General features: G+C 37.8%; 1 protein-coding gene across 1 annotated transcript in view; it reads left to right on the top strand.

Moving 5' to 3' along the window:
• The window catches only part of LOC126195823 (engulfment and cell motility protein 1), a 52,850-nt gene that overhangs the window by 5,336 nt on the left and 21,508 nt on the right, over positions 1-26,006 (top strand). Inside the window, exon 3 of the mRNA XM_049934466.1 lies at positions 6,664-6,909. Coding sequence (XP_049790423.1) covers positions 6,664-6,909 — 246 coding nt within the window. The remainder of the gene's footprint in view (positions 1-6,663; positions 6,910-26,006) is intronic.

Raw genomic sequence — 26,006 nt, 5'->3', positions numbered from 1 at the left:
CTGCACTTGTCCTATTAGTTTCCTTTTATTGTTGGATTGACAAGTTCTTGTGTCATTTTTGTTCTTGTTTGCATTTGTTGGCATGTATATGTAGTGACATCGTAACTATTTTGTATACACTAGATGTAGTTGTTTCCACCATATTGATGATGTCAGGGGTCAATCTAAGACGGTGGAATCAGTCACTTCCCTAATACCATGCTAGAGTTGCGTCACTATTACTGTCTTTCTTTCTGTACGATAGAATTTCATTCGTACCTGGTTTCTTGTGGTGTTTAGTCTTGACTGTCAGTTGGTTGCACGTAATTATTGAAAAACCTGGAATTTGATTCTTGTTACGTACATTATTTTTTGATTCAGACAACATATTTGCATTGTGAGTGTCTCCCTTAAGCTAGTGCACTACTTATAAATCTTCCCAAACCACAACTTGTGAATATTCTTCTTTTTGTGCTTGTTGGTCCTGCTACAATTGACTCACTTTCTGTGATTATATATTAGGAATTCTATTTTATCTATTGTAGATTTTAATTTTTGAGTGAGTTAAATCACCACCACCATTGTCCATTCTTTTCTCTCTAGCAAGCTTGATGCAGTTGTACATGAAGATCTCCCAGACAGTTCGATCCTTCTTCTCATGTGATATTATTACTATTTGAGTGTCTCTTGTCTTTGAAGATTTGTATGTCCCAGGTATCACAATGTCCTCCTCCAGATTTTTTCAAATATTGTTTGAGGATTTATGTAAAACCATTCTTTCCATATGACCGTGTCACTGCCGTCTTGAAATATATCAACTAGGCCCCTTTCTAAATGAAACTGCTGTTTTATTTCCTCATTTTTCTTCTAGTGTTTTTGATTCAAAACCAGAGTAATTTCATGTAACATGTCTGTAGACAATTTCTGGTGGGTAAAGTCAGTGTAGCTGTTTGCAAAACCATTCACATTTGGATCAAGTTATGGTTTGTGAAATGTGATGTTTATAGATAGCAAATTTGTGTTCTAAAATAACTGATAAATAGAGTGGTACAATTTGGAATTGTAACAAAAGTGAGCTCTGCAGTTGTCTCATAATTTGGTCACTCTCCCTTCTATCTAGGTAACTGGAAAAATATATTTTTAGAACTAGTCAGCATACAGTTCAGTGCTGTGTATTGTTTGTTTTCATATTTTGTAATCACTGTTGAAATTTAACATTACTGTGCTGTTTGGATGGTACAAACTTAAGTGTTCTGTGTGTTTTCTTCAACAAGTATTTAGATTTTTCAGTTTTAATGTTTGTAGATTACTTGTTTGAATTGTCATGTGTACACCTGATGGGCCTGGTGTCAGCTGGTGCTTTTTATATAGTAAGCACCAGCTGACACCATATATATATGAGTGAATAGGTTGGTTGGTTGGTTGGTTTGGGGAAGGAGACCAGACTGCGTGGTCATCGGTCTCATCGGATTAGGGAAGGATGGGGAAGGAAGTCGGCCGTGCCCTTTCGGAGGAACCATCCCGGCATTTGCCTGGACTGATTTAGGGAAATCACGGAAAACCTAAATCAGGATGGCCGGACGCGGGATTGAACCGTCGTCCTCCCGAATGCGAGTCCAGTGTCTAACCACTGCGCCACCTCGCTCAGTAGTGAATAGGTGAATGCATACTTTATAAGGCATATTTGAGACTTGTTTGGCAGCTGCATATATGGCAATGTGCGCATGACTGTCCATGGATGTAGTATGGAAAGCCATATTGTGTGTTTCACACACACGTGGCTTTAGTAGGTGCCATCAGAACAGTACATAGCAGCCATGGAACACAATGCACTCTCATAGCAGTGGACGGCTGCCGTACCAGTAGCATTATTAAATGAGGCATTGTGGGGGCTCAGTAAACATTAGTGTCTTCCCATCTTTCAGGCACGTTGCAGTCTGACAGGCAACAGTAGCTTGTACATCAGTTCCTACTTTCTGCTGTCACCTTTCTTTTTGTTTTTGTAACTTTTTCTCATAAACCTACACATGGCTTGGGAAATAGACATTAAGAAATTCATTTTGTTAGTGATCTAGAGGTAGTGTCTTTGATTAGCAATCAAAATGTCATACGTCCTGGGTTTAAACTCCACCATCATTTAAATTTGAATAATAAACGACATTGGTGGCCAAAGACTTCCTGCATAAGAAGTCACCCTCATTCTGCCAATGGCCTTGTTAGAGGGGCCAGAGGAGTGGACAGAGTTTCAGGGCACTCTCTCGTCTTTGGGGTGGGAAATTGCCCCTAAAAGGTGGAAGAATCAGGAATGATCAACAGCATGAGGATGAAGAAGGCAATGGAAACTGCTGCATTAAAGAGAAATAATGTGTATCCACATGATACCTGTAATTGAAAAGGGTTGTTGCGATCTCTCCATTGTCAAAAGATTCTGGAATAGTCCCCCATTTGGATCTCTGGGACAGGACTGCGAAGGGGGAGTTGACCATGAGAAAAAGATTGAATAATCAGCAAGATGGTAACATTCTACAAGATAAGATTCTAGGGGTCGAGGCATGGAATGTCAGAAGCTTGAACGTGCTAGGGAAGCTTGAAAATCTGAAAAGGGAAATGCAAATGCTCAGTCCAGATATATTGGGGGTCAGTGAAGTGAAATGGAAAGACGACAAGGATTTCTGGTCAGATGAGTATAGGATACTACAAACAGCAGCAGAAAATGGTATAAGAGGAGTAGGATTCATTGTGAATAGGTAGATAGAGCAGAGACTGTGAAAAGTTCAGTGATAGGGTGTTCTCATTGGAATCGACAGCAAACTGACACCAACAACAAGTATACATCCTTATGTTGCAAGCTAAACACAAAGATATAGATTAAGTATATGAGGATATTGAAAGGGTAATGCGATATGTAAAGGAAGATGAAAATCTGATAGGCATGGAGGACTGATATGTGAGTGTAGGGGAAGAGCAGGAGAAAGTGTTACAGGAGTGTGTAGGCTTGGTACTAGGAATGAGAGGGAAGAAAGACTAATTGAGTTCTGTAATAAATTTCAGCTAATAATCGTGAATACTCTGTTCAAGAAACAAAGAGGAGGAGACATCTACATCTACATCCATACTCCGCAAGCCACCTGACGGTGTGTGGCGGAGGGTACCCTGAGTACCTCTATCGGTTCTCCCTTCTATTCCAGTCTCGCATTGTTCGTGGAAAGAAGGATTGTCTGTATGCTTCTGTGTGGGCTCTAATCTCTGTGATTTTATCCTCATGGTCTCTTCGCGAGATATACGTAGGAGGGAGCAATATACTGCTGGACTCTTCGGTGAAGGTATGTTCTCGAAACTTTAACAAAAGCCTGTACCGAGTACTGAGCATCTCTCCTGCAGAGTCTTCCACTGGAGTTTATCTATCATCTCCGTAACGCTTTCGTGATTACTAAATGATCCTGTAACGAAGCGCGCTGCTCTCCGTTGGATCTTCTCTCTCTTCCTTTGTTTTCGGATTGCATTTCCTTAGGATTCTTCCAATGAATCTCAGTCTGGCATCTCCTTTACCGACGATCAACTTTATATGATCATTCCATTTTAAATCACTCCTAATGCATACTCCCAGATAATTTATGGAATTAACTGCTTCCAGTTGCTGACCTGCTATTTTGTAGCTAAATGATAAGGGATCTATCTTTCTATGTATTCGCAGCACATTACACTTGTCTACATTGAGATTCAATTGCCATTCCCTGCACCATGCGTCAATTCGCTGCAGATCCTCCTGTATTTCAGTACAATTTTCCATTGTTACAACCTCTCGATACACCACAGCATCATCTGCAAAAAGCCTCAGTGAACTTCCGATGTCATCCGCCAGGTAATTTATGTATATTGTGAACAGCAACACTTTGAAAAGGTCCGGATCTACAGGAAGATTGCAGTTATATTACATCATGGTTAGACAGAGATCCTGAAATAAGATACTGGATTGTAATGTGTACCCAGGAGCAGATATAGACTCAGATCACAATGCAGTAGTGATGAAGAGTAGGATGAGGTATAAGAGATTACCGAGGAAGAAACAGTACACAAAGAAGTGGGATGCAGATGTACTAATGTTCTCTTAGGTTATAGATACTGCAATAAAGAACTGCTCAGTAGGCAGTACGGTTGAAGAGGAATGGACATTGCTCTAAAGAGCAATCACAGAAGTTGGAAAGAAAAACATAGGTACAAGGAAGACAACATTGAAAAAACCATGGTTAATGGAAGAAATGCTTCAGGTGATTGATGAAAGAAGAAAGTACAAAAATGTTCAAGGAAATTCAGGAATACAGAAATACAAGATGCTGAGGAATGAAATAAATAGGAAGTGCAGGGAAGCTAAGACAAAATGACTGCATGAAAAATGTGAAGAAATCAAAAAGAAATGATTGTTGGAAGGACTGACTCAGAATATAGGAAAGTCAAAACAGCCTTCAGTGAAATTAAAAGCAAGGGTGGTAACATTAAGAGTGCAACAGGAACTCCATTGTTAAATGCAGAGGAGAGAGCAGATAGGTAGAAAGAGTACACTGAAGGTCTCTGTGAGGAGGAAGATTTGTCTGATGTAATTGAAGAAGAAGCAGGGGTCGATTTAGAAGAGATAAGGGAGATGGTATTAGAATTAGAATATAACAGAGCTTTGGAAGATTTAAGATCAAATAAGGTGGAAAGTATAGATAACATTCCATTAGAATGTCTAAAATCATTGGGGGAAGCGACGACTGTTCATGTTGTTGTTAGAACATATGAGTCTGGCTATATAACATGCGAATTTCGGAAAAATATCATCCACAAAATTCTGAAGACTGCAAAAGCAGACAAGTGTTGAATTATGGCACAATTGGCTTAGCAGCTGGTGCATCCATGTTGCCGAGAAGAATAACATACGGAAGAATAGAAAAGAAAATTGAGGATGTGTTAGATGACGATCAGTTTGGCTTTAGGAAAAGTAAAAGCACCAGAGAGGCAATTCTCACGCTGTGGTTTGTAACGGAAGGAAGACTAAAGAAAAATCAAGACTCTTCATAGGATTTGTTGACCTGGAAAAAGCATTTGACAATGTCAAATAAATGTTGCAAGATGTTTGAAATTCTGAGGAAAAATCTATACATCGAAGAAACAATGATGGATATAAAAGGAACGTTCAGGAGTGGAATTAGAATCCAAGGTGAAAGGATACCAATGATACAATTTGCTGACAACATTGCTGTCCTCAGTGAAAGTGAAGAACAATTATATGATCTGCCGAATGGAATGAACAGTCTAATGAGTGCAGAATATGGTTTGAGAGTAAATTGAAGAAAGACGAAAGTAATCAGAAGTAGCAGAAATGAGAACAGCGAGAAATTTAACATCTCACGAAGCAGATTAAGTTAAGGAATTTTACTACATAGGCAGAAAATAATCAATGACAGACGGAACAAGGAGAACATCAAAATCAGACTAGCACTAGCAAAAAGGGCATTTCTGGCCAAGAGAAGTCTACTGGTATTACACGTAGATCTTAATTTGAGGAAGAAATTTATGAGAATGTGAGTTTGGAGCACAACATTATATGATAGTGTAATACGGATTGTGGGGAAAAAAAAGGAACAGAAAAGGTTCGAAGCATTTGAGGTGCTGCGCTACAGACGAGTGTTGAAAATTAGGTGGACTGATAAGATAAGGAATGAGGAAGTTCTGTGCAGAATTGGAGCGGAGAGGAATATGTGAAAAACACTGACAAGACATCAGGGAATAACTTCCATGGTACTACAGAGTGCTGTAGAGGGTAAAAACTATAGAGGAAGACAGAGATTGGAATACATCTGTCAAATAATTGAGCAAATAATAAGTTACAAGTGATACTCTGAGATGAAGAGGTTGACACAGGAGAGGAATTCGGGACAGGGTTCATACAAAAAAGTTGTGGACTGTTGTATTCAAGGAATACAGCATATCGTTTCAAAACATGAACAAGAAAGAACTTGAATATGGTAAAGAAGTTGTTTAATCATTTACAGATGTTTTAGTGTACCATTTTCAAAAATGTATTTACAGTGAATGGAGTAATAACAATCTCAACAAAAATTATATGTTAGAAAACTGCCAGTTTACAGACAAAGCTGAAGTAAGAGTAATCCATCATTATGTTCCTTACATTATTTGCTGAAATTCCTCCACTAAAACCCGTGCTAGCATTTGTTCATGTTGGTTTTCTCTGGGACTGTGCTGAGAGGCTGGGAAGGTATAACATGATGGGCTTTATCATGCCATGCCATTCTGTGTGCAACAGCAGCCACGTAAATGTGAAACAGACATGGCAGCATGCCATTTAGATGTCTGCTTGATGTTGGTGGAATGGGTCTAAGAGTCTTAGATGTTCGCTTGGGTCACTGGTTTACAGCTAGGCTGTACATGTTTCAAAGGTGGTGGTGTTAAAGATTACTTTTCAAAATGATCTATAGAAGTAAGAAACAGATAATAGGGAAAACAATGAACTATAAATTGTGGCAATGTTATGTGCAAAGTTCTTTTTTTACAGACGTGTTACTCGGATAGCACAACATTGACTTTACATTTAATTTCATGTTACTGCTCTGCATTTCACTTGCAATTAAATGTTTCTGTATCAAGCATCTGAGATGTTTTGTGTTAATTTCTTACTCTCACCAGGTGGTTTTAGAGAACTCATGTCGAGCAGATGAACACGAGTGCCCATTTGGTCGTACAAGTGTGGAACTGTGCAAGTTGCTGTGTGAAGTTCTACGAATAGGAGAACCACCTAGTGAACAGGGGCAAAATTTTCATCCAATGTTCTTCACGCATGATCATCCCTTTGAAGAATTTTTCTGTGTTTGTATTGTGCTGTTAAACAAGACATGGAAAGAGATGCGTGCAACAACAGAAGATTTTGTTAAGGTACTAATGCTTCTCTGTTCTCCAGTTACTCTGTGTTTGTGCTGCCATTTTGTTTCCTAATTCAGTATGTTCAGAGAATTTTATAGTTCTTGTTTTATGAAATGATATTTATTGTGCAATATGCCTGATACTATGTTGGTCTGTTCAGTATAGTGCATATCTCTCTTTCTTGCTTTATATGTTGTCATAATGGTTATATACAGGCTGTAACGAAAGGTATGTCCAAACTTCCAGGAAACATTCCTCGCATATAGAGAAAGAAAGTATGATATGGGCATGGGTCTGAAAATGTTTTATCTCCATGTTAGAGCTCACTTTCTACCTCTTTTCATAACCAGATTAATAATTGGAAATGCACAAAAACAGAAAGTACCAGTGTTACACGAAGTGGTTCCTTATGTGACATGTTCAACATACTCTCTTGGTTACTGCATGAAACACCTTCCTAAATGGAATGTTCAAAATACCCTCTGTCTCTGTTAGCAGAGACACATGCATAAACCCACCATCAGATTGAATCTCTGATATGCTGATGTATCCCTGGGGGAATGTGTATTGTTTCACAGCTGTCCACACTGCAGGCGCAAAGACTGTACACCTTATTCCTGGGTTTCATACACAAGGGCTTTCAAATGCCCGCACAAATAAAATTCTATTTGGTTCTAGTAGACTAATCTCTAAGAAAGCATGAAAAGTTTCTCCGTTGAGCCTGGGTGGAACAACATGACGGCATAAAAGTCACCAATGCCAGCCCAAATGCTGGCAGAAAAGCTTTGTTGGTGATGTGATTCTCAGGGATACATTAGTGATTCAACGTGATGGCAGGTCGATGCATGCATCACTGCAAATGGAGGGCATTTTGAACATTACAATTAGGAAAGTTTTTCAGTCTGTAACCAAGAGAATATTTTGAACATTTCATGTAAGAAAACATTTCATGTAATGTCAGTACATTCTGTTTCTGTGTGTTTTGCATGGTTAATGTGATTATGAAGAAAAGTAGAAAATGAGGTCTGACATGTAAATAAAATATTTCCAGACCCATGTCCAAATAACAAATTTTCCCCTTCTATGTGTCAGGAATGTTTCCTGAAAGTTGGACATATCTTTTTGTTATACCCTTATAGGAAAACAAAATAAATGGCCTGGTTCCTGTAAATGTAATTAAAGTTTAATCTCTATTGTTGACTGTATCTTAGCAAGCTAAAGCATTCCAACTATTCAACATTTAGAACAGAGATGTTCACTTATCTTAAAGACAGCTGAAATCCCAGTAGAACTTGCAACAGCAAATAGATAATCATTTTGAAATAAAGCTTATTTGCATAGAAGGCACAACATTAGTAATACTTGTGAATGCCTGATGGCTTAATGCATGTCTCTTTCCTAATAACACCCTTTGTTTCCTGCCAGAGATATAAGATTTGAACCATTCTGCAGCATTTCCTGTTACACCATAATATTCGAATTTACTTAAGAGGATATTGTGATTTACACAGTCAAATGCTTGCAATTTTTTGTCTAATGAATTAAGTACATTTTCACTGTGCGTGTAGATAGCCTTCTCAATATCAGAACCCTTTAGAAATTTGAACTGCGACATTGACAGTATGTTATATGTGATAAGATGGTTATAAAGCCGACTGTACATACCTTTTCTAAAATTTTTGAGAATGCTGTCAAAAGTGAAATTGGACGGAAATTTGATGCTATTTCTTTATCTTCCTTCTTAAACAGTGGCTTAACTTCAGCATAATTCAACCATTCAGGAAATATTCCACTGACAAAAGACTGGTTAACTCAAAATCGCATTTTTAATTAACTTTGTTGATATTTCACCATAGCCACTAGAAAGTTTTTGATTTTAAAGATTTTATGATAGACATTACTTCTGCTGGGGTAGTGAGGGTCCAATTCACATTATGGAAGTTACTTGAAATGTCTGGTCTGAGGTATCCCATGGCAGCATCCACAGAACCTGACAACCCCCACCTTTTCAGTAACAGTTATAAAATGTTTGTTAAAAAGTTCTGCAACACTATACACATCTGTCACCACTGTATCATTTACTCTTAATGCTATTTGCCCCTCTTCATGTCTGGATCTACTGGTCTCCTCCTTCACTACATCCCATATTGTCTTTATTTTGTTATCTGATATGACTATCTTTTCCTGCAATATATTTGCTTTGATGTCCGTATTACAGTCTTTAATATTTTTCAGTATTTCTTGTAATGTACTATTGCATAAACATCAGAACTGTTTTGGATTGACAGATACAGTTTTCTTTTTGTTTTACAATATACCTCTATTCTTTGAGTAATCCATGGCTTCTTTGTAAACTTTGCTCTAACCTTGGTTAGTTTTGGGGGAAAACTGTGTTCAAATAAGATAAGCACTTTATTAGCAAAAGTGTTACATTTTTCATTCATGCCATGAGAACTGTAAACATCACTCCAGTGAACGTCTCTGAGGAGTGTCCTAAAATAATCAATGTTTGGCTTATTGATTACCCTCTTGAGCTCAGATTTAACAGATTTTATATCCTGTTCAGTATTAACATTTAACAGAAGGAACTGCATGTCATGGTCTGAGAGGCCATTGACTATTGCTTTTGTAATATAATTTTGTTCATTGGACTTTATAGAAGATATTATCAATGGCTCTTTCTGAGCACTTGGCTACCCTAGTGGGGAACTTTACAGTGGGAATTAAGTTGAATGATAGTGTTACTAACTCAAATAAGTTCTTATTGGGGAGAGTCTTTAAGGAAATCTACGTTGAAGTCACCAGCAACCACTATTTCTTTGTTTTTGGTTGTTAAATGGGCCAGTACACCTTCAGGATGGTTTATGAACAGATTAAAGTTACCTGAAGGTGCTCGATATACATTTAATATTATGAAGGATTTTTTATGAAATTCTGCTTCTTTTGCACATGCATCCATATGCTGTTTTAGGCAAAATTTATGAATGCCTATTTTCTTAAATTTATGACAGTTCCTGATGAATGTGGCAACTCTACCTTTCTCCATTTCTGCTCTACAAAAGTGAGATGCTAACCTAAATCCTGTAACACTTAACAGTTCTATACCAGTGGTCACATGATGTTCAGAGAGACTGATTATGTCAGCTGGATTTGAGGACTCAGATTCATCTGTGCAGATAATTAATTCATTAATTTTATTTCTCAGTCCTCGAATATTTTGATGCAATAAAGATAGCTGACATTTCACATTGACTGAGTTAAAATTGGGTAGAGTTGAAATTTCTGCTGATTGTTGAAAATTGTTAATCAACAGCTGTTTATGCTGATGTAATGAGCTAGAACTATGTTTTTTTGGGTTCTTCAATGTTTTGCATTCCTAAGCAAGCAAGAAATATTTTCCGTTATGTTTATGTTCTATGAAAAGGGAGTATATCAGCACAATAACAGATATCATCCAGTAGGTAATACAATGTACAGAAATAGTATCTTAACAGCTACTTCTCTCTGTTGATGTATACCCTGATGGTTTTTACACCTTACATTGTTCTTCTTCATAATATTACCTCAAGAATGTGATAGTTTGATGAATTGAGAAGTGTTATTATTAAACAAAGATGATCTGCTGCCCATTTTTTAGTCCCAAATTTAGATCGCAAAAGTCATTTACGAACACTTAGTTGATTACACTGAAACACAAAAAAGTGACACATAGATCATAAGAGTTACCAGTCTTGTGAATTATCTAAGACTACAATGGAAACAGTCGGATTTAATACCACTTGAATTGTGTTGGTGGAAGCGACTTGAGTTGAGCCTGGAATCAGTCACTTGATCGAATGATATCAGAGTCTGCCTAATTAGAATTTAGTAGTGGTAGGAAGACTGCTGGAAAGCAGTGCATTTATTTTCGAACAAAAGTGAGAGTGAGCCTGCAGCCCCTTGGCCTTAAATTGGCTGGCTAAGACACTGTTGTGACCTCCTAACTGGAGATGCTGTTTATTCACTGCTTGCAGCGATCCCTTTGAATGAGGTCATTCTAAATGGTGAGCATTCACTCAGGAAGTACAGCATTTATTTGCTGGTATGGGCTTGCCAATCCTGGCTGTCAAGAACAGGGGACTGGTGAGTGTTGCCAGTCATCTATTACTGGAAGCCCTAGTATGCTTCACTGAGCATTTCACAGAGAAACACTTGGAGGTCCTCACATATTTGAGACCTGGCATATTTTTGATTGCCTCAACATAGTCCCCTCTTTAATATGGACATCTTCTAGGTAGAAGATTGAATAAATTAACATTTAGAAAAATCACACAGACCCTACCAGACAGAGCCACAAAAACCTGATGTAAATTTCCTAAATGTTCCTTGTTTATATGATTTGTAATCATGAGGTCATCAGGATAATTGACACATTGGGAATATCTGCTATCAGTTGTTATAAAAACCTTTGGAAACTAGCAGATTCACTTGTGACCCCAGATGGCAATCTATTAATTTGATGATAAGGATTGACAGGTGTACTTAATATCAAGAGTTTCTTCAATTTTTTGGCTTATGCAAGCTGTAAATAGCCTGTGCCAGGCCAGTTGTTATAAATAACGGATCATTTGCTAATTTGTAAAAAAGTTCATCAACCTCTATTTGGTCACAGACAGTAAGTTAAAAGTTGACATACATGAGTGGAATGTCCCAGGCTTATATACACCCACTAAGGGAGAGGCCCATTGTCTAAAGGAAATAGACAAAAGAATTCACTGTTGTTCCAGCCTGTCTAATTTCAGTTTCACTTCATCCAGAAGGGCCAACGGAATATGGTGAGCTTCAAAAAATGTGGTCTGAAATTCATGGCTGTCATAGACCAGTCTCAAATAATGTCACAAATTGGGAACATAAAGTGTGGATTTCTTCACATAGCACTGAAAGCTAAATGATATTAACAGTGTGGTGCTGAATAGGAAAACCTTAAGCTGAATAAGTATTGTCAAGTAAAAAAATATTTTCTTCTTATGGTGATCACAATAAATGGCAATGTCCTTGTCACTTGTTTATACTTGTTAGAGAGCTCTGTTTGGTCTAACAACAGAATTTTATGACACCTGGAAGTCCAAAAATTTGAAATGCATACTGTCCAAAGGTGGAACACCAATACTTAAGTAATTAGATTGATTTATCACAGAGGAAGACTCTATATTGGCATTCCTGATTTCTTTGTGTAACAGCATTTGTTGTGGAACCACTGTACAATCCCTTCATGTAATGTTGTTGATCTGGATTGTGGGAAAACAATGGCTGGGTGCAAGTTGAACTTCCACTACGTGTCCCTTATGAAAACACTTTTAGCTTTTGGTATCATAATAATGGATGTAAACTGAAGTAGTCAGGCTAATTATGCATGAATTGTAAACATTACATCCTATACCTCTGAACAACATGAGGTGGAGTAGAACAGGGCTGGTTGGCTGCCACTGGGCGAGACATAAATGTTACCTTTTTTGTTTTTAACCTGCTTTTTTCTGCAATCACTGTTACACCAGTAATATTTTCTGCGTTAAAATTGAAAGGAAAGTTTTGTTGCACTTTGTCAGTTGTTCCTGCAGCTATTGTAGGTACTTTAAAGTCAGTGGAAAACATTTAGTGGTTGGTTAGGGAAATTTAAAAAGTACAACTGACATGCTTCACCTCTGATAACAACACATCAGACTGGTGTAAGGCCTGTTTGCATTCATCTGTATTCAGAGGCAAGATGAATGAGTGTCTGTTTTTAGATTAGATTAGATTTACTTTCATTTCAATTGATCCATAGTGATGAGGTCCTCCAGGATTTAGACCACCTCAGGAAAACAATAATACATGGCAAATATTTACAACTAAAATTAAACTTTCTGTGAATGATAGGCACAAGTACTTGTAAGGTTACATTTCCTACTAAATCCTTGAAGATTTACAGACCATGAATTGATGCTTCCTGTGTTTGGTTTAGGTTTACAATGTTGCAGAAATTCTAACCATGCTGTGACCACAAACATTTTAGTAGGAAACCAGTAAATGCCCAGTTCTTTAAAGAATCAAACTCTCTTGCATAAAACAGCTTCAAACATCTGATTACTTTACAGATGTGTTAGTATATTTGATGTCAAGCATCTAAGTAGAAAAATTTAAAAAAGGTTTGAAATTGTGCTTAAAGTTTGTTGAAAGTCACTAAGTGCGCTCATGAAACACTGAATGAATATAGTCTTCATGATTATCATTCCATATTAAGCAAATGCAAGTTTTTCACATATCTCAATGTTTATGATATTATATCTCCTGAACTGTGTGTTGTACAATGATATACTTTTGTTGGTACATCAAGTGATATACATAGATACTGTCTGCAAAGTATGTTGCAAATAGAGTGGGTAGTAAAGAAGTAATAAATTAAAAGTCATGTCAGATGCTGAAGTTTCCCTTTAAACACATTTAGTGGTGGTGGTTTTTTTTTTGGGGGGGGGGGGGTTTCCAGTGTGAAAAAGTTTCATAAATGTTTGAAATTATGTGTAAAGTTTGTTGAAAGTTGCTAAGTGCTCTCATTCTCAAGTACAGGATGAATAAAATTGGGTATTTGTGCACTGTCAGTTGTGCTTCCTCAAGACAAACACACAGTTTCTAGCTGTAACATTGTCTTGTTTGTTAAAGTTTTAACATAAGATTATACCTCTTAATGAGTAAATTATCACAGCATTTTAAATATGACCAGTAATTACATGAAGTATCGAAAATCAAATTTTTGTGCCTTCTGGAAACCATTAGATAAGCAACTTGCAAGTGGGACCAGGTTGTGGGACAGTTGCTTAACATAATAGATCATTCTGTCAACAAAGTATAAATGTCTGAAAGAGGTAACTCTGAGGATTCTACCAGCAGGTCGAATTTTTACACGAGATAATACAACTAGGGGTTGCTGGATAGCAAAAAAGCCCACTACCGCTGTCAGCACTGAATATCACTTGTTCGGAAATCTAATGCTATCTCAGTCCTCTTGTGCATTGTTAAAACTGGAGTAGCTGGGAGGAAATGTAGCTGCTGAGGAGCAAGCTGATCAAATGTTTTGGTATCTCATGTTGATGTACCTGCTGCTACCACAATTTCAGAAATTTGCATCCATCGTAGCTGTGCTATCCAATGGAAGTGGAACTTACTTTGGCACAAGTTTTACATTCCCAAAGTTAGACGATAAAAATCATGTGTTCACTCTTTGTTCAATACACTCATGACACACAGTTCATAAGATATACTGACATTGTTAATTTCCCATAACTACACTGAAAAATCTCAGAATTAACAACACTTGAACTGCAGTGGTAGAAATCACATGTGGGCGAGGCTGAAATTAGTCAGATGGTCAAATGGTATCACAGCTTGTCAGAGTAAGAGGGATGTTCATTAAGTAATACAACACGTTTTTCCCCTGAGAGTAGGTTGGTTTTTGTTCAGGATTCCACAGCACCATGTTATTTCTCACACTTTTGGCTACAAAACCATATTTTTCAACATTACATCCATTCAATGTGACAGCCTTATGCCACCTTACTGGGAGGGCCTGTATGCTTGTGTGGTACCACTCTACTGGTCGATGTCAGAACTAACGTCTTGCCGCGTCGATAACCTTCTGCTTTCCATGGAGTGCATTCTTCATTGGCCCAAACAGTTAGAAGTCAGAAATTGGGAGATGCACGCTGTAGAGTGAGGAACCCAGTGGGCACACTTCTTTGAGTACCCAACTGTGGACAAGTGTGTCAGTACTACCAACAGAGATGTCCAGTTATGTATTAATATGTTTGAGTGTGAGCCATTGATCACCTCAAATGAAAGTGTTGCACGTTCCAACATTGCAGGAGCCACAGCTGTCTTCTGGGTGGCACACTGGAGATCAGACAGGTTTACGCGACCTTACTGCGATGATGACAGATGCTTCGCCCAACAACTCGCTGTGCTTTTGTTCACTGCCAGGGCTCTGTAACATTCTGCAAACACCTATGAATATCTGCAGTACTCTGGCTTTCCACCAAAAGAAACTCAATGACAGCTCTCTGTTAGGAACGCTCCTCCATTACAGATACCATTTTGAAGGCTACGTACAGCGCAGCTACATATTTGAACTTCATGAAAGTAGAGAAGCTGGAGCAGGAATAATCCATGACATCCCACAAAAAATTCCACATTGTCCAACCAAAATTGGTGGAGAAAAAAAAGTGTTGTATCACTTATGAAACGTCTCCCATAGACCTTATAACGGTAGGCAGAATGTCACTATAATTACATCTCAATTACAGATACATGAAGAGTCCAAAGTCTAGTACGGAGTAATCAACCATAATTCAGTGCACTTTGAAAAGAAACACATTAGCTTTAGAATAGAAGTGTGAATGAGCCTACAGCCGCTGACCTTAAATCAGCTGGACACAGGCGTAAGAGATGGGGGGCAGCATTACAAATATTTCCTTATTAACTTCTGAACTAAAGAAAAAAACATATGATATTGTCAGCTCAGATTTACCCCATTATGACCAAATTTTGGGTTGTAGCATAAGTTCATAGTGTTTTTCCATAAGTTTAATAAATGTAATGGATACACACAACAGAGACTTCACTCGTCAGTAATATATACTCCTTCACTGTTTACAATGGTCTGCCAACACTGGGGTAACTTTTCGATTCCGTGATTGTAGAAATCACATGGTTTTGTGGCGAAGAACTCGTTGAGCCATGTTCAAAGTGCATTTTCATCCAGGAAGAAAGTTCCTTGAAGGTCATAAGATAGAGAACATAAAAGGTGAAAATCTGAGGGCGAAAATCAGATGAATAAGGTGGGTGCTGAATCACTTCCTAACCCAACTCCTGTATAGTGTTTTTTGTCAATGCAGCAGAATGTGAGCGGGCTTTATTGTGGAGTAGCATCAATTCACGCAGTCTTCCTGGTCTTTGTTCTTGGATTGCATCTCCAAGACATCTCAGTTGTTCACAATAAATGTCAGCAGTGATGTTACACCTCAGGGAAGCAATTCATAGTGTATCACACCGTCACTGTTCCGCCAGATGAATAACGTTATCTTTTGTGGATGTGTGCAGATATTTATACGGGCAGTTGCTGCTTTGTTTGGGCTCAACCATTCCCTTCTTTTCCTTATATTAGCATAAAGACACAATTTCTCGTCACCAGTAATGACACTGATAGGAATGGTCAGTGTTGTTCATGAGCCAATTGATCACGAGCAAGCAGAGATGCACATATGGCTGCTCAATGATTTTTGTGATTTTGGCTTAAAGCATGTGGTACACATACACTCAATTTTTGAATCTTTCCCATTGCATGTAAATGTCCCATATCAGTGGAATAATCACAGTTCATCACATTTGCCAGTTCTTCAGTACAGTGACATGGATCATTGTGTATTAATGCATTTTAACGATCTTCATCAAACTCCAAATGTCTTCCAGAATGTGGAGTCACTAATGTCAAAACGATCCTCCTTAAGATGAGAAAACCATTTTGTTGCGATGGTCTGTCCAGTGGCATTATCCTCATATGTGGCACTAATGCTTCCAGCTGTCTCCACTGCATTCAGCCCTGTATTGAACTCAAAGAGAAGAGTATATTGAATATGTTCTGATTTTTACTCTTTGTAATCCATTCTCTAGCATCCACAGCTCCACTCACTATTTCCAAATGACACTATATGAACTCAAATAACAATACTAAACTACAAATAAAAATTAACAGTTGACAAATAAAACCACACCAACTGAAATACCACCATCCAATATTAAAACACTACAAACTTATGCATCATTTTAATACTTGTCTTAATATTTGCAGGATATTTAAATAAAAAGGAGGATATGTACTTTATCTTCGTTCAGAAACTCTTTAGTTCATCTCTACTCTCATCCTCCTTATGTGATCAGAACTCTCTTATCTCTTTTGCCCATCATTTTTAGGGTTCCATGGCTCGATTTGTAAAAATTGGCCCCTTTTTGTTGCTGTTGTGGTCTATAGTCCAAAGACTGTTTTGATGCAGCTCTCCATGCTACTCTATCCTGTGTGAGGCTTTTCGTCTCCAAATAACTACTGCAACCTAAATCTTTCTGGACGTACGTACTGTATTCATCTCTTGGTCACCCTCTATGATTTTTGCTGCCCATGCTTCCCTCCAGTGCTAAATTGGTGATCCCTTGATGTCTCAGAATGTGTCCTACCAAGCAATCCTTTCTTTGTGTCAAGTTGTGCCACAAATTTATTACCGCCTCAGTTCTGTTCATTACTTCTTTGTTAGTTACATGATCAACCCATCTAATCTTCAACATTCTTCTGTAGCACCACATTTCGAAAGCTTCTAGTCTCTCTCTTTATTTAAACTGTTTATCAGCCATGTTTCAGTTCCATACATGGCTACACTCCAGACAGATATCTTCAGACAGATATCTTCAGAAACGACTTCCTAACACTTAAAACTATATTTGATGTCAACAAATTACTCTTCTTCAGAAATGATTTTATTTCCGTTGCCGGTCTGCATTTTATATCTTCTCTACTTCAGCCATCACAATTATTTTGCTGCCCAAATAGCAAAACTCATCTACTACTTTAAGTGTCTCATTTCCTAATCTGATTCACTTGGCATCATCTGATTTGACTTCATTCCATTGTCCTTGTTTTGCTTTTGTTGATGTTCATCTTATATCCTGCTTTCAAGACACTGGCCATTCCATTCAACTGCTCTTCAAAGTCCTTTACTGTCTCTAACAGAATTACAGTGTCATCAACAAACCTCAAAGTTTTTATTTCTTCCAAATTTGCTTTGGTTTCTTTTACTGCTTGCTCAAAGTACATACTGAATAACATTGGGGATGTGCTACAACCCTGTCTCACTCCTTTTGCAACCACTACTTCCCTTTCATGCCCATTGACTGTTATAACTGCCATCTTGTTTCTGTACAAATTGTAAATAGCCTTTTGCTCCCTGTATTGTACCCTGCTACCTTCAGATTTTCAAAGAGAGTATTCCACTCATTGTCCTCTAAGCCTACAAATGCTGAAAATGTAGGTTGTTTTTAGTTTTGCCTTTCCTTAACCTATCGTCTAGGATAAGTCATAGGGTTAGTATAGCCTCATGTGTTCCTACATTTCTCCAAAATCCAAACTGGTATTCCCTGAGATTGGCTTCTCCCAGTTTTTCCATTCTTCTGTAAAGAATTTAGGTTAATATTCTGTGACAATGACTTATTAAACTCATAGTTCACTAATTTTCACACCTTTCAATAACTGCTTTCTTTGGAATTGGAATTACTACGTTCTTCTTGAAGTTGGAGGGTATTTTGTCTGTCTCATACATCTTGCACACCAGATGGAAGAGTTTTGTCAAGGCTGGCTCTCCCAAGGCTATCCGTAGTTGTGACAGAATATCTTCTGCTCCCAGAGTCTTGTTTCAACTTAGATCTTTCAGAACTTTGTCATATTCTTCTTGCAGTATCATATCTCTCATTTCATCTTCATCCACATCCAGTTCCCTTCCTGTAGTATCACTTTCAAGGCCATCTCCCTTGTGTGGACACACTATATACTCCTTCCACATTCCAGCTTTCTCTTCTTTTCATTGGGTTGGTTTACTATCTGAGCTCTTGGTGTTCATACAGCTGCTTCTCTTTTCTCTAACAGGCTCTTTAATTTTCCTGTGGGCAAAATGTCTTTCCCTATGTCCTCTAGCCATTCATGCTTAGCAATTTTGCACTTCCCACCAGTCTCATTTTTAAAATCTCTATATTCCCTTTCACCTGATTCATTTTTAAATTTTCTCCTTTCAACAATTAAATTCAATATCTCTTGTGTTGTCCAAGGATTTCTAGGAGGCCTTGGTTTTTTACCTATTTGGTCCTCTGCTGCCTTCACTATTTCATCTCTTAACGGTTCCCATTCAGCTTTTGCTGTATTTCTTTCCCCTGTTCTTGTCAGCCATTGCCTAATGCTCGCTCTGAAACTCTCAACAACTTCTGGTTCTTTCAACTTATGCAGGTCCTATCTCCATAATTTCCTACCTTTTTCATGTTTCTTCAGTTTTAATCTACAGTTTATAACCACTAAATTGTGGTAGAGTCCACATCCCTCCCCCTGGAAATGTCTTACAATTTAAAATCTGGTTCCTAAATCTCTGTCTATTATATAATCAGTCTGAAATCTTCCAATGTATCCAGGCCTCTTCAACGTATACAACCTTCTTTTATGACTTGTAAACCAAGTGTTAGCGATGATTAAATTATGCTGTGTGCATAATTCTACCATATGGCTTCCTTTGTCATTCATTCCCCCTAGTCTGTATTCAAATACTATTTTTCCTTCTCTTCCTTTTCTTACTACCAAATTCCAGTCACCCATCACAGTTAAACTTTTGTCTCCTTTAACTATCTGATTAATTTCTTTCATCTCATCATATGTTTTTCAACCTAGTGGCACTAGTTGCACGTAAATTTGTTCTACTGTGGTAGGTGTCGGCTTTGTGTCTAACTTGGGTATGATAATGCATTCACTATTCATAGTAGCATTCATAGTAGCTTACTCGCATTCCTGTTTTCTTATTCATTATTAAACCCACTCCTTCATTACTCCTATTTGACTTTGTATTTATAACTCTGTATTCACCTGACCAGAAGTCCTGTTCCTCCTGTCACCGAACTTCACTAACTCCCACTTAAACTGATCCATTTCTATGTTTAAATTTTCTTGTTTACATGGCCGATTTAGGGCTCTAACGTTCCAATCACCGATCTGTAGAATGCCAGTTTTGTTTCTCCTTATGACGAAATCCTCCTGCGTAGTCCTTACAAGGAGATCTGAGTAGGGGACTATTTTATCTCTGGAATATTTTACCCAACAGGATGGCATCTTCACACAACCATACAGTAGAGCTGTGTATTCATGGGAAAAATTACTGCTGTAGTTTCTCCTTGCCTTCAGCCATTTGCTGTACCAGCACAGCAACACTATCTTGGTTGGTGTTAGAAGGACAGATCAGTCAGTAATCCAGACTGTTGCCCCTTCAGCTACTGAAAAGGCTGCTGCCCCTCCTCAGGAGCAATATGTTTGTGTGGCCTCTCAAGAGATCCATTCCATTGTGGTTGTCCCTACAGTACGGAACCCGTATATGGTCACTTTGTTGTCCATCTGTCTGTCTGTTAAGAAATATTTTTCTCAGGAACAGGGATACTTATCAAGTTGCAATTTATGTCGCATATTAAGGTCTGTGGTCCCTTGATTGTGTAAATATTGTAAGCTTCTAAGACAGTGCAATCAAAAATTTCAGCCATTTATGTCACATTTTTTGATGCTCAGAAAGTCACTCCTCAAAATCTATAGGGTGCTTCTCGTTGATCTAGAATCGTGTAATTTGGCAAGAAGCAAGAGTTCACAGTACAAGTAAAGGAAAAAAAAATATGAAAAATTGTTAAACTGTATTTATATCACATGAAAATATGTTTTGCCATTTGAACATACATTGCATTCACCATCCATCAAAAGTATAATAGGTGAACATTACTGCATGCGAATATAAAATGTAAGTTGTAGTCATGTTTTAGTAAATAAATAAAAATGTTTTATTAAATTTTCTCCCTCTACATGTATATACTGAAGTCCCCAACTTCGTACTTTTTGTATATCCGAACTACTTTACTACAGATATTGATATGGCCTCGGAATTCCTGGCACCAATATCTTGTAACTATTGATATTGATAACAGGCAAAAATCATTGAGATTTTCAATTCCCAGGATGGATGAACTATGTAAACACGTAATTAAGTTTGTATGGGACCCTCAGTGTGAGTCCTATTAGTAATTGGCCGATTTTTGCATGGGGCAAGCTATCTCCTTGTTGCCTCTTTTTAGAGACTTACACATACCTATTGTACCTCAAACATTTCCTTCTCTGTCTAAGCATATACATACAAGTTCTACTTAATATGAAATCTAGTTAAATTACAGGTCTGATGGTATTGGCTTCATCAGCAGTAGTAAAAGATTCCTGTACACATTACTTTTTAGTTTGTAGAATTTTTCGTTCCCTGTTACCAGTAAGGCAATTCAGAGAACTTGGTTTTATGTATGTAGGACATTTACTGCTGTTTAAAACTGATCATTTTTGGACCTTGTTATTCAATTCTGTTAACTATTTGCTACTGGGCCTGCTACATGAGAGACAGTTTCTTCTTGCTTGGCTGCACTAAATATAGTGAAGCCCAACCTTCTTATTTCTCCAGCACTGCTGGTAGATATGACTGTACCTTCCAAAAAAAATAAGTCATTGTACTTAAACTGCCAGTTAGATAATTTCTCTAAGCTCCTGTTTGTACTGACAATGATGTCAGAGTCCACTAATCCTAAACTTGGAAATGGCTTCAAGAAATTTAACAACTCACAGCTAAACGTGAAAGTTGATGTTGTAGAAAAGTCACACAGAAGCATTGTGTACTCACTTGATTGTGATTGAGGTCCTCTTCCTGAATGAATGCAGAAGTGTGGGCTTCATATATGGAATGCATGTGAAAAGAAAGGAACATTACTTAAGTATCACTTAGAACTGTATATGAAGAGAAATTGGTATTAAGTCCTTCAAAAGGAAGGTTTATTATTAGCACAAGTTTTGACTTGTGACAGTGTTTCATGAACTTGTCATAATTATTAGGAGATACAAGAAAATAACTTCATCAGAGAACAGACAGGAGTGGAGGATGTAATTATGATTGTAATGAAAGTGAGGTGGAGGCAGGTGGGACAGGTAGCTAAGTGAATAGAGTGATAAGTGGAGCAATGCTGTTTTTTACTGGATTCGAAGGAATGAATTAACTCTGAGATGATGACCTAACAGAAGATGTGTGGATGTCAGTAGGAAACCTGCAAAAGCGGCACTAATGTATACCACTGTAGGCTCTAATGCATAGAAGTAGACCTAGAGAAGACTTATACAGGGTGTTACAAAAAGGTACGGCCAAACTTTCAGGAAACTTTCCTCACACACAAATAAAGAAAAGATGTTACGTGGACATGTGTCTGGAAATGCTTAATTTCCTTGTTAGAGCTCATTTTAGTTTCGTCCACCTATGCTCAATGGAGCACGTTATCATGATTTCATACGGGATACTCTACCTGTGCTGCTAGAACATGTGCCTTTATAAGTATGACACAACATGTGGTTCATGCGCGATGGAGCTCCTGCAGTCCCCAGTCGAAGTGTTCATACGCTTCTCAACAACAGATTCGGTGACCGATGGATTGGTAGAGGCGGACCAATTCCATGGCCTCCACACTCTCCTGACCTCAACCCTCTTGATTTTCATTTATGGTGGCATTTGAAAGCTCTTGTCTACGCAACCCCGGTACCAAATGTAGAGACTCTTCGTGCTCGTATTGTGGACGGCTGTGATACAATATGCCATTCTCCAGGGCTGCATCAGCGCATCAGGGATTCCATGCGACGGAGGGTGGATGCATGTATCCTCGCTAACGGAGGACATTTTGAACATTTCCTGTAACAAAGTGTTTGAAGTCACGCTGGTACATTCTGTTGCTGTGTGTTTCCATTCCATGATTAATGTGTTTTGAAGAGAAGTAATAAAATGAGCTCTAACATGGAAAGTAAGCGTTTCCGGACACATGTCCACATAACATATTTTCTTTCTTTGTATGTGAGGAATGTTTCCTGAAAGTTTGGCCGTACCTTTTTGTAACACCCTGTATACACCAATAGGTCTTAATTGGTGGCTGATGATGATGATGATGATGATGATGATGATGATGATGATGATGATAACAACGTGAAGAGATGGAGACATATTGAGAGCAATAGAAACTGTTTTTTGCCAGTAAACTAAGAAAGTGATCTGTCAACACTGACAAATTCTATGCACATCAGTAATGTAATCTTCTTTATTATTGTAATTATGTTGCAAATGCAGTATGTTGATGATTACTTTTAAGTTCGAATATCCAACCGCAAACACTGTTGTTACTTAAATCTAAATTTTTGTTCCAGTCAGACTCAAAGCTTTAAACCAGTTAGATGATTTGAAAGCCTAGCTAATTGCCACAACAGACTTTAGTTACGTTGAGTGTAGTGCAACCAGTAATGAGTGAAAAAAAAAAGTTGTTTCTTAAGAACATACACTTGCCAGTAAAATTGTAAGAGTAACAGCTCATTTCATTATCCACTGTGTTTAATAACATGATGAATGTTAACACAATTTGTGATGAATGTAACACAATTTGTTCGTCAGACACAAGCTCTCCGAAGTGATGCAGAAATTTGTAATATATTTATTTAAACTTGTAAAATGCTACATTGTACAGAAATCAGTCAGAATTCTTAGAAAATGGAAGAGGAAATTGAGTAAAGACTGAATGAATACCTAACATGTTCTTTTAAATATAGTGGGGGACATGGGGGGGGGGGGGGGCAGTTGCAACTGGAAAGAGTTTACATGTGCAACTCTGGGCTTCATCACATATAGCTTGACAGAAATGTAAGAAGCAAAGGAAACATATTTACTAAATGAATTTCTTGAATGAAGAAACCTTTGTTGTAGTGAGCATGACAGACTTTATCTGCAGATCAAAATTTAAAATGTGGCTTCGATACTACTTATCAGTCTATAAAATTCATTTATGATGTACAAACAGTAAATTGTATCAACAAGTTGGAAGAGCATTTTTATTAGGTTTACTTGTTAGATGCTGGAGCTATTGCTTTTTGTTTATGATGACCTATAATCTTATGCTGTGGACGCTGCACAGTCTTAAACTTTTTCTTGAGGGTTTATCCTCTGACAACCTTAGTAGTAAAACAATGCCTGGTGCAGCAGTATTGTAGTAGCTATGTTAAATTTTGCCATGCTGTACTTGACCTTTTAGCGTTTGAAAAACTGGTGAAGCAGTTTCTGGTCGGTAATGGGAACTACCAATGACTGCTTCTATGAAAAAGTTCACTGTCTACAGTGAGAATAGATGTTGAATATGAAGAACAAAGCATGGCTAAGAATGGCTACTCTGTGTGAGATGATGAGTGCTGTTGTCCCCTCTGCATATCGTCTCTGACTGAGACAGCCTATGTACTGTGAAGCACTTGCTTTGTTCAGTTCGTGAATGCCACTTTCACTAACATTCAAGAAGTCATGACTGTATCAATTACATAATTAAGTTGTTGTCCTAAATCTTTGAGAATCATTTTTGTATAACACTCTTGACTCATGTTGAGTTGATGTAGCCCTAATGTAGTGAAGAAATTAATTTTGTGTGCATACTTTAGCACCTGTTTACAGATATTTTAGTTGTTGTTTGTTTTCTTTCTTAGTTAAGAAATTGAGTGTATTTCAATGCTATTTTCATCATACTCTAATTATTGTAACTCACAGATTTCCAGTGGTTTATTTTATTTACTCAAATTGTAAGCTTACACATAGGGTTCTACAAATTTACAATTGCAGGTAAGGAAATAGAATGAATTTATGTATATATACACACACATACAAAATTGAAATGAAAAAGCCTTTGCCCAGAAATGAGCAGGTTGCAAGAGCCGGGGCAACATAAACACTGACACAGGTATTTCGTTGTCTGCACTTCTCAACATTCACATACTGTTGGCCCTTGTAAGTATATGTATTTCATTAGTTGTCCTTAGGTTTGCCAATGTCCATATGTAACCTGTTCAGTGATCTCCATGTGGTCCAGTCTGTGTCTGGCTGGTAAGCATTGTGCTGGCTTTTCTCCTGCATGTAGATGGCTTATTTTGGATGCCCTTAGATTTTCTCTGCCTTAGTTCAGATGAAAACTGTAAAAGCTCTTCTTAGACGTCAACAAAAGTCTTGTTGGAGTATGTCCATGGAGTGGGTTAATTCATTTTCTTTCTACCGGCATTAGCAACCACTTTCTGGCATGTGTCAGGAGGAGCAATGCCCGCCTTGCAGTACAATTGAACAACAGGTGTTGATTTCAGGCATCCAATAATTAGCCTTGCATTTTCAGTAAGGGCTACATCTATTTTCTCCCTGTCTTACCTGACAGGTGACCAATCCAATTTCACATGCAGTGTATCATCTCACTTTCATATTACAGTTTATTAATGAGCATTTCAGATTACAAGCAGTCATTATTGAATTTCAAATGGTGTTTGAAACTTTATAATGGATGCCTGCCATCTGAAACTGATTATTAATAAATTGATGCCCAAGTGAGACTATATACTATGTTCTATTTCCAACATCTTGTGGTTGCTCCGTGCCTTTATGATAAATATTACCAATTACCTCATCAGTCACTGTTTTACCTTATCCAGCTGCACTTCAACTTCCAGTCATTTTCCTTTACTTGTTGTCTCTACCATTTTACAGAGTGGCACACACAAAACCGGCCTGAACCAGAATGCGAAAGCGAGTGAGTAGCATTACTAGCTTGTCAGTTTCTTTGCAACCTTCCAACAGCAGTAGCATGTGAGTAGTTCATATGTAAAGTAGTTGTTATAAACCGTGTACTTCATTGTCATGCCTTACTCCATTGAAGAAGGTGTGTTCATTGCTGAAGAATATGTGTGGTCTAAATCCATTAAAGTTGTTCGTGACTCTTTTCATCAACAGTTCCCTAAAAGAAATATTCCTGCAAAATCAACGATTCAGGATCTAGTGAGAAAGTGGCGTTTGACAGGCAGTGTTGTTAATTCAAAGAGAAATAAGGCACCGACTGTACGTACACCTGAAGTTGTGGCAAATGTGACGGCACACATTGAAAGAAGTCCCTACAAGTCACCATGATGATTATCACAACAGTGTGGAATATCTCGCAGGCCATGTCAACGCATCCTTCATGGCTAAAAAATGATGGGAGTGTTGTTCAGCAAATAAAAGAAGCGAACAAGGGTAAGCGTACACATTACCGTAATTGGTTGCTGGAAAATGTCACTGGGAGACATCTTGATCTGTTCCTCCATTAGCTTGGTTTCATCTGTTGGGTTACGTTAATTCACAAGACACAGGGCTACAGAGAATCCCCATGGCATACTGCAAAAGCTGTTACATGATTTAAAAATTGGT

The sequence above is a fragment of the Schistocerca nitens genome, chromosome 7 (genome assembly GCF_023898315.1).
Source record: "Schistocerca nitens isolate TAMUIC-IGC-003100 chromosome 7, iqSchNite1.1, whole genome shotgun sequence".
Lineage (NCBI taxonomy): Eukaryota > Metazoa > Arthropoda > Insecta > Orthoptera > Acrididae > Schistocerca > Schistocerca nitens.
This window is presented reverse-complemented; position numbering and strand designations above follow the sequence as displayed.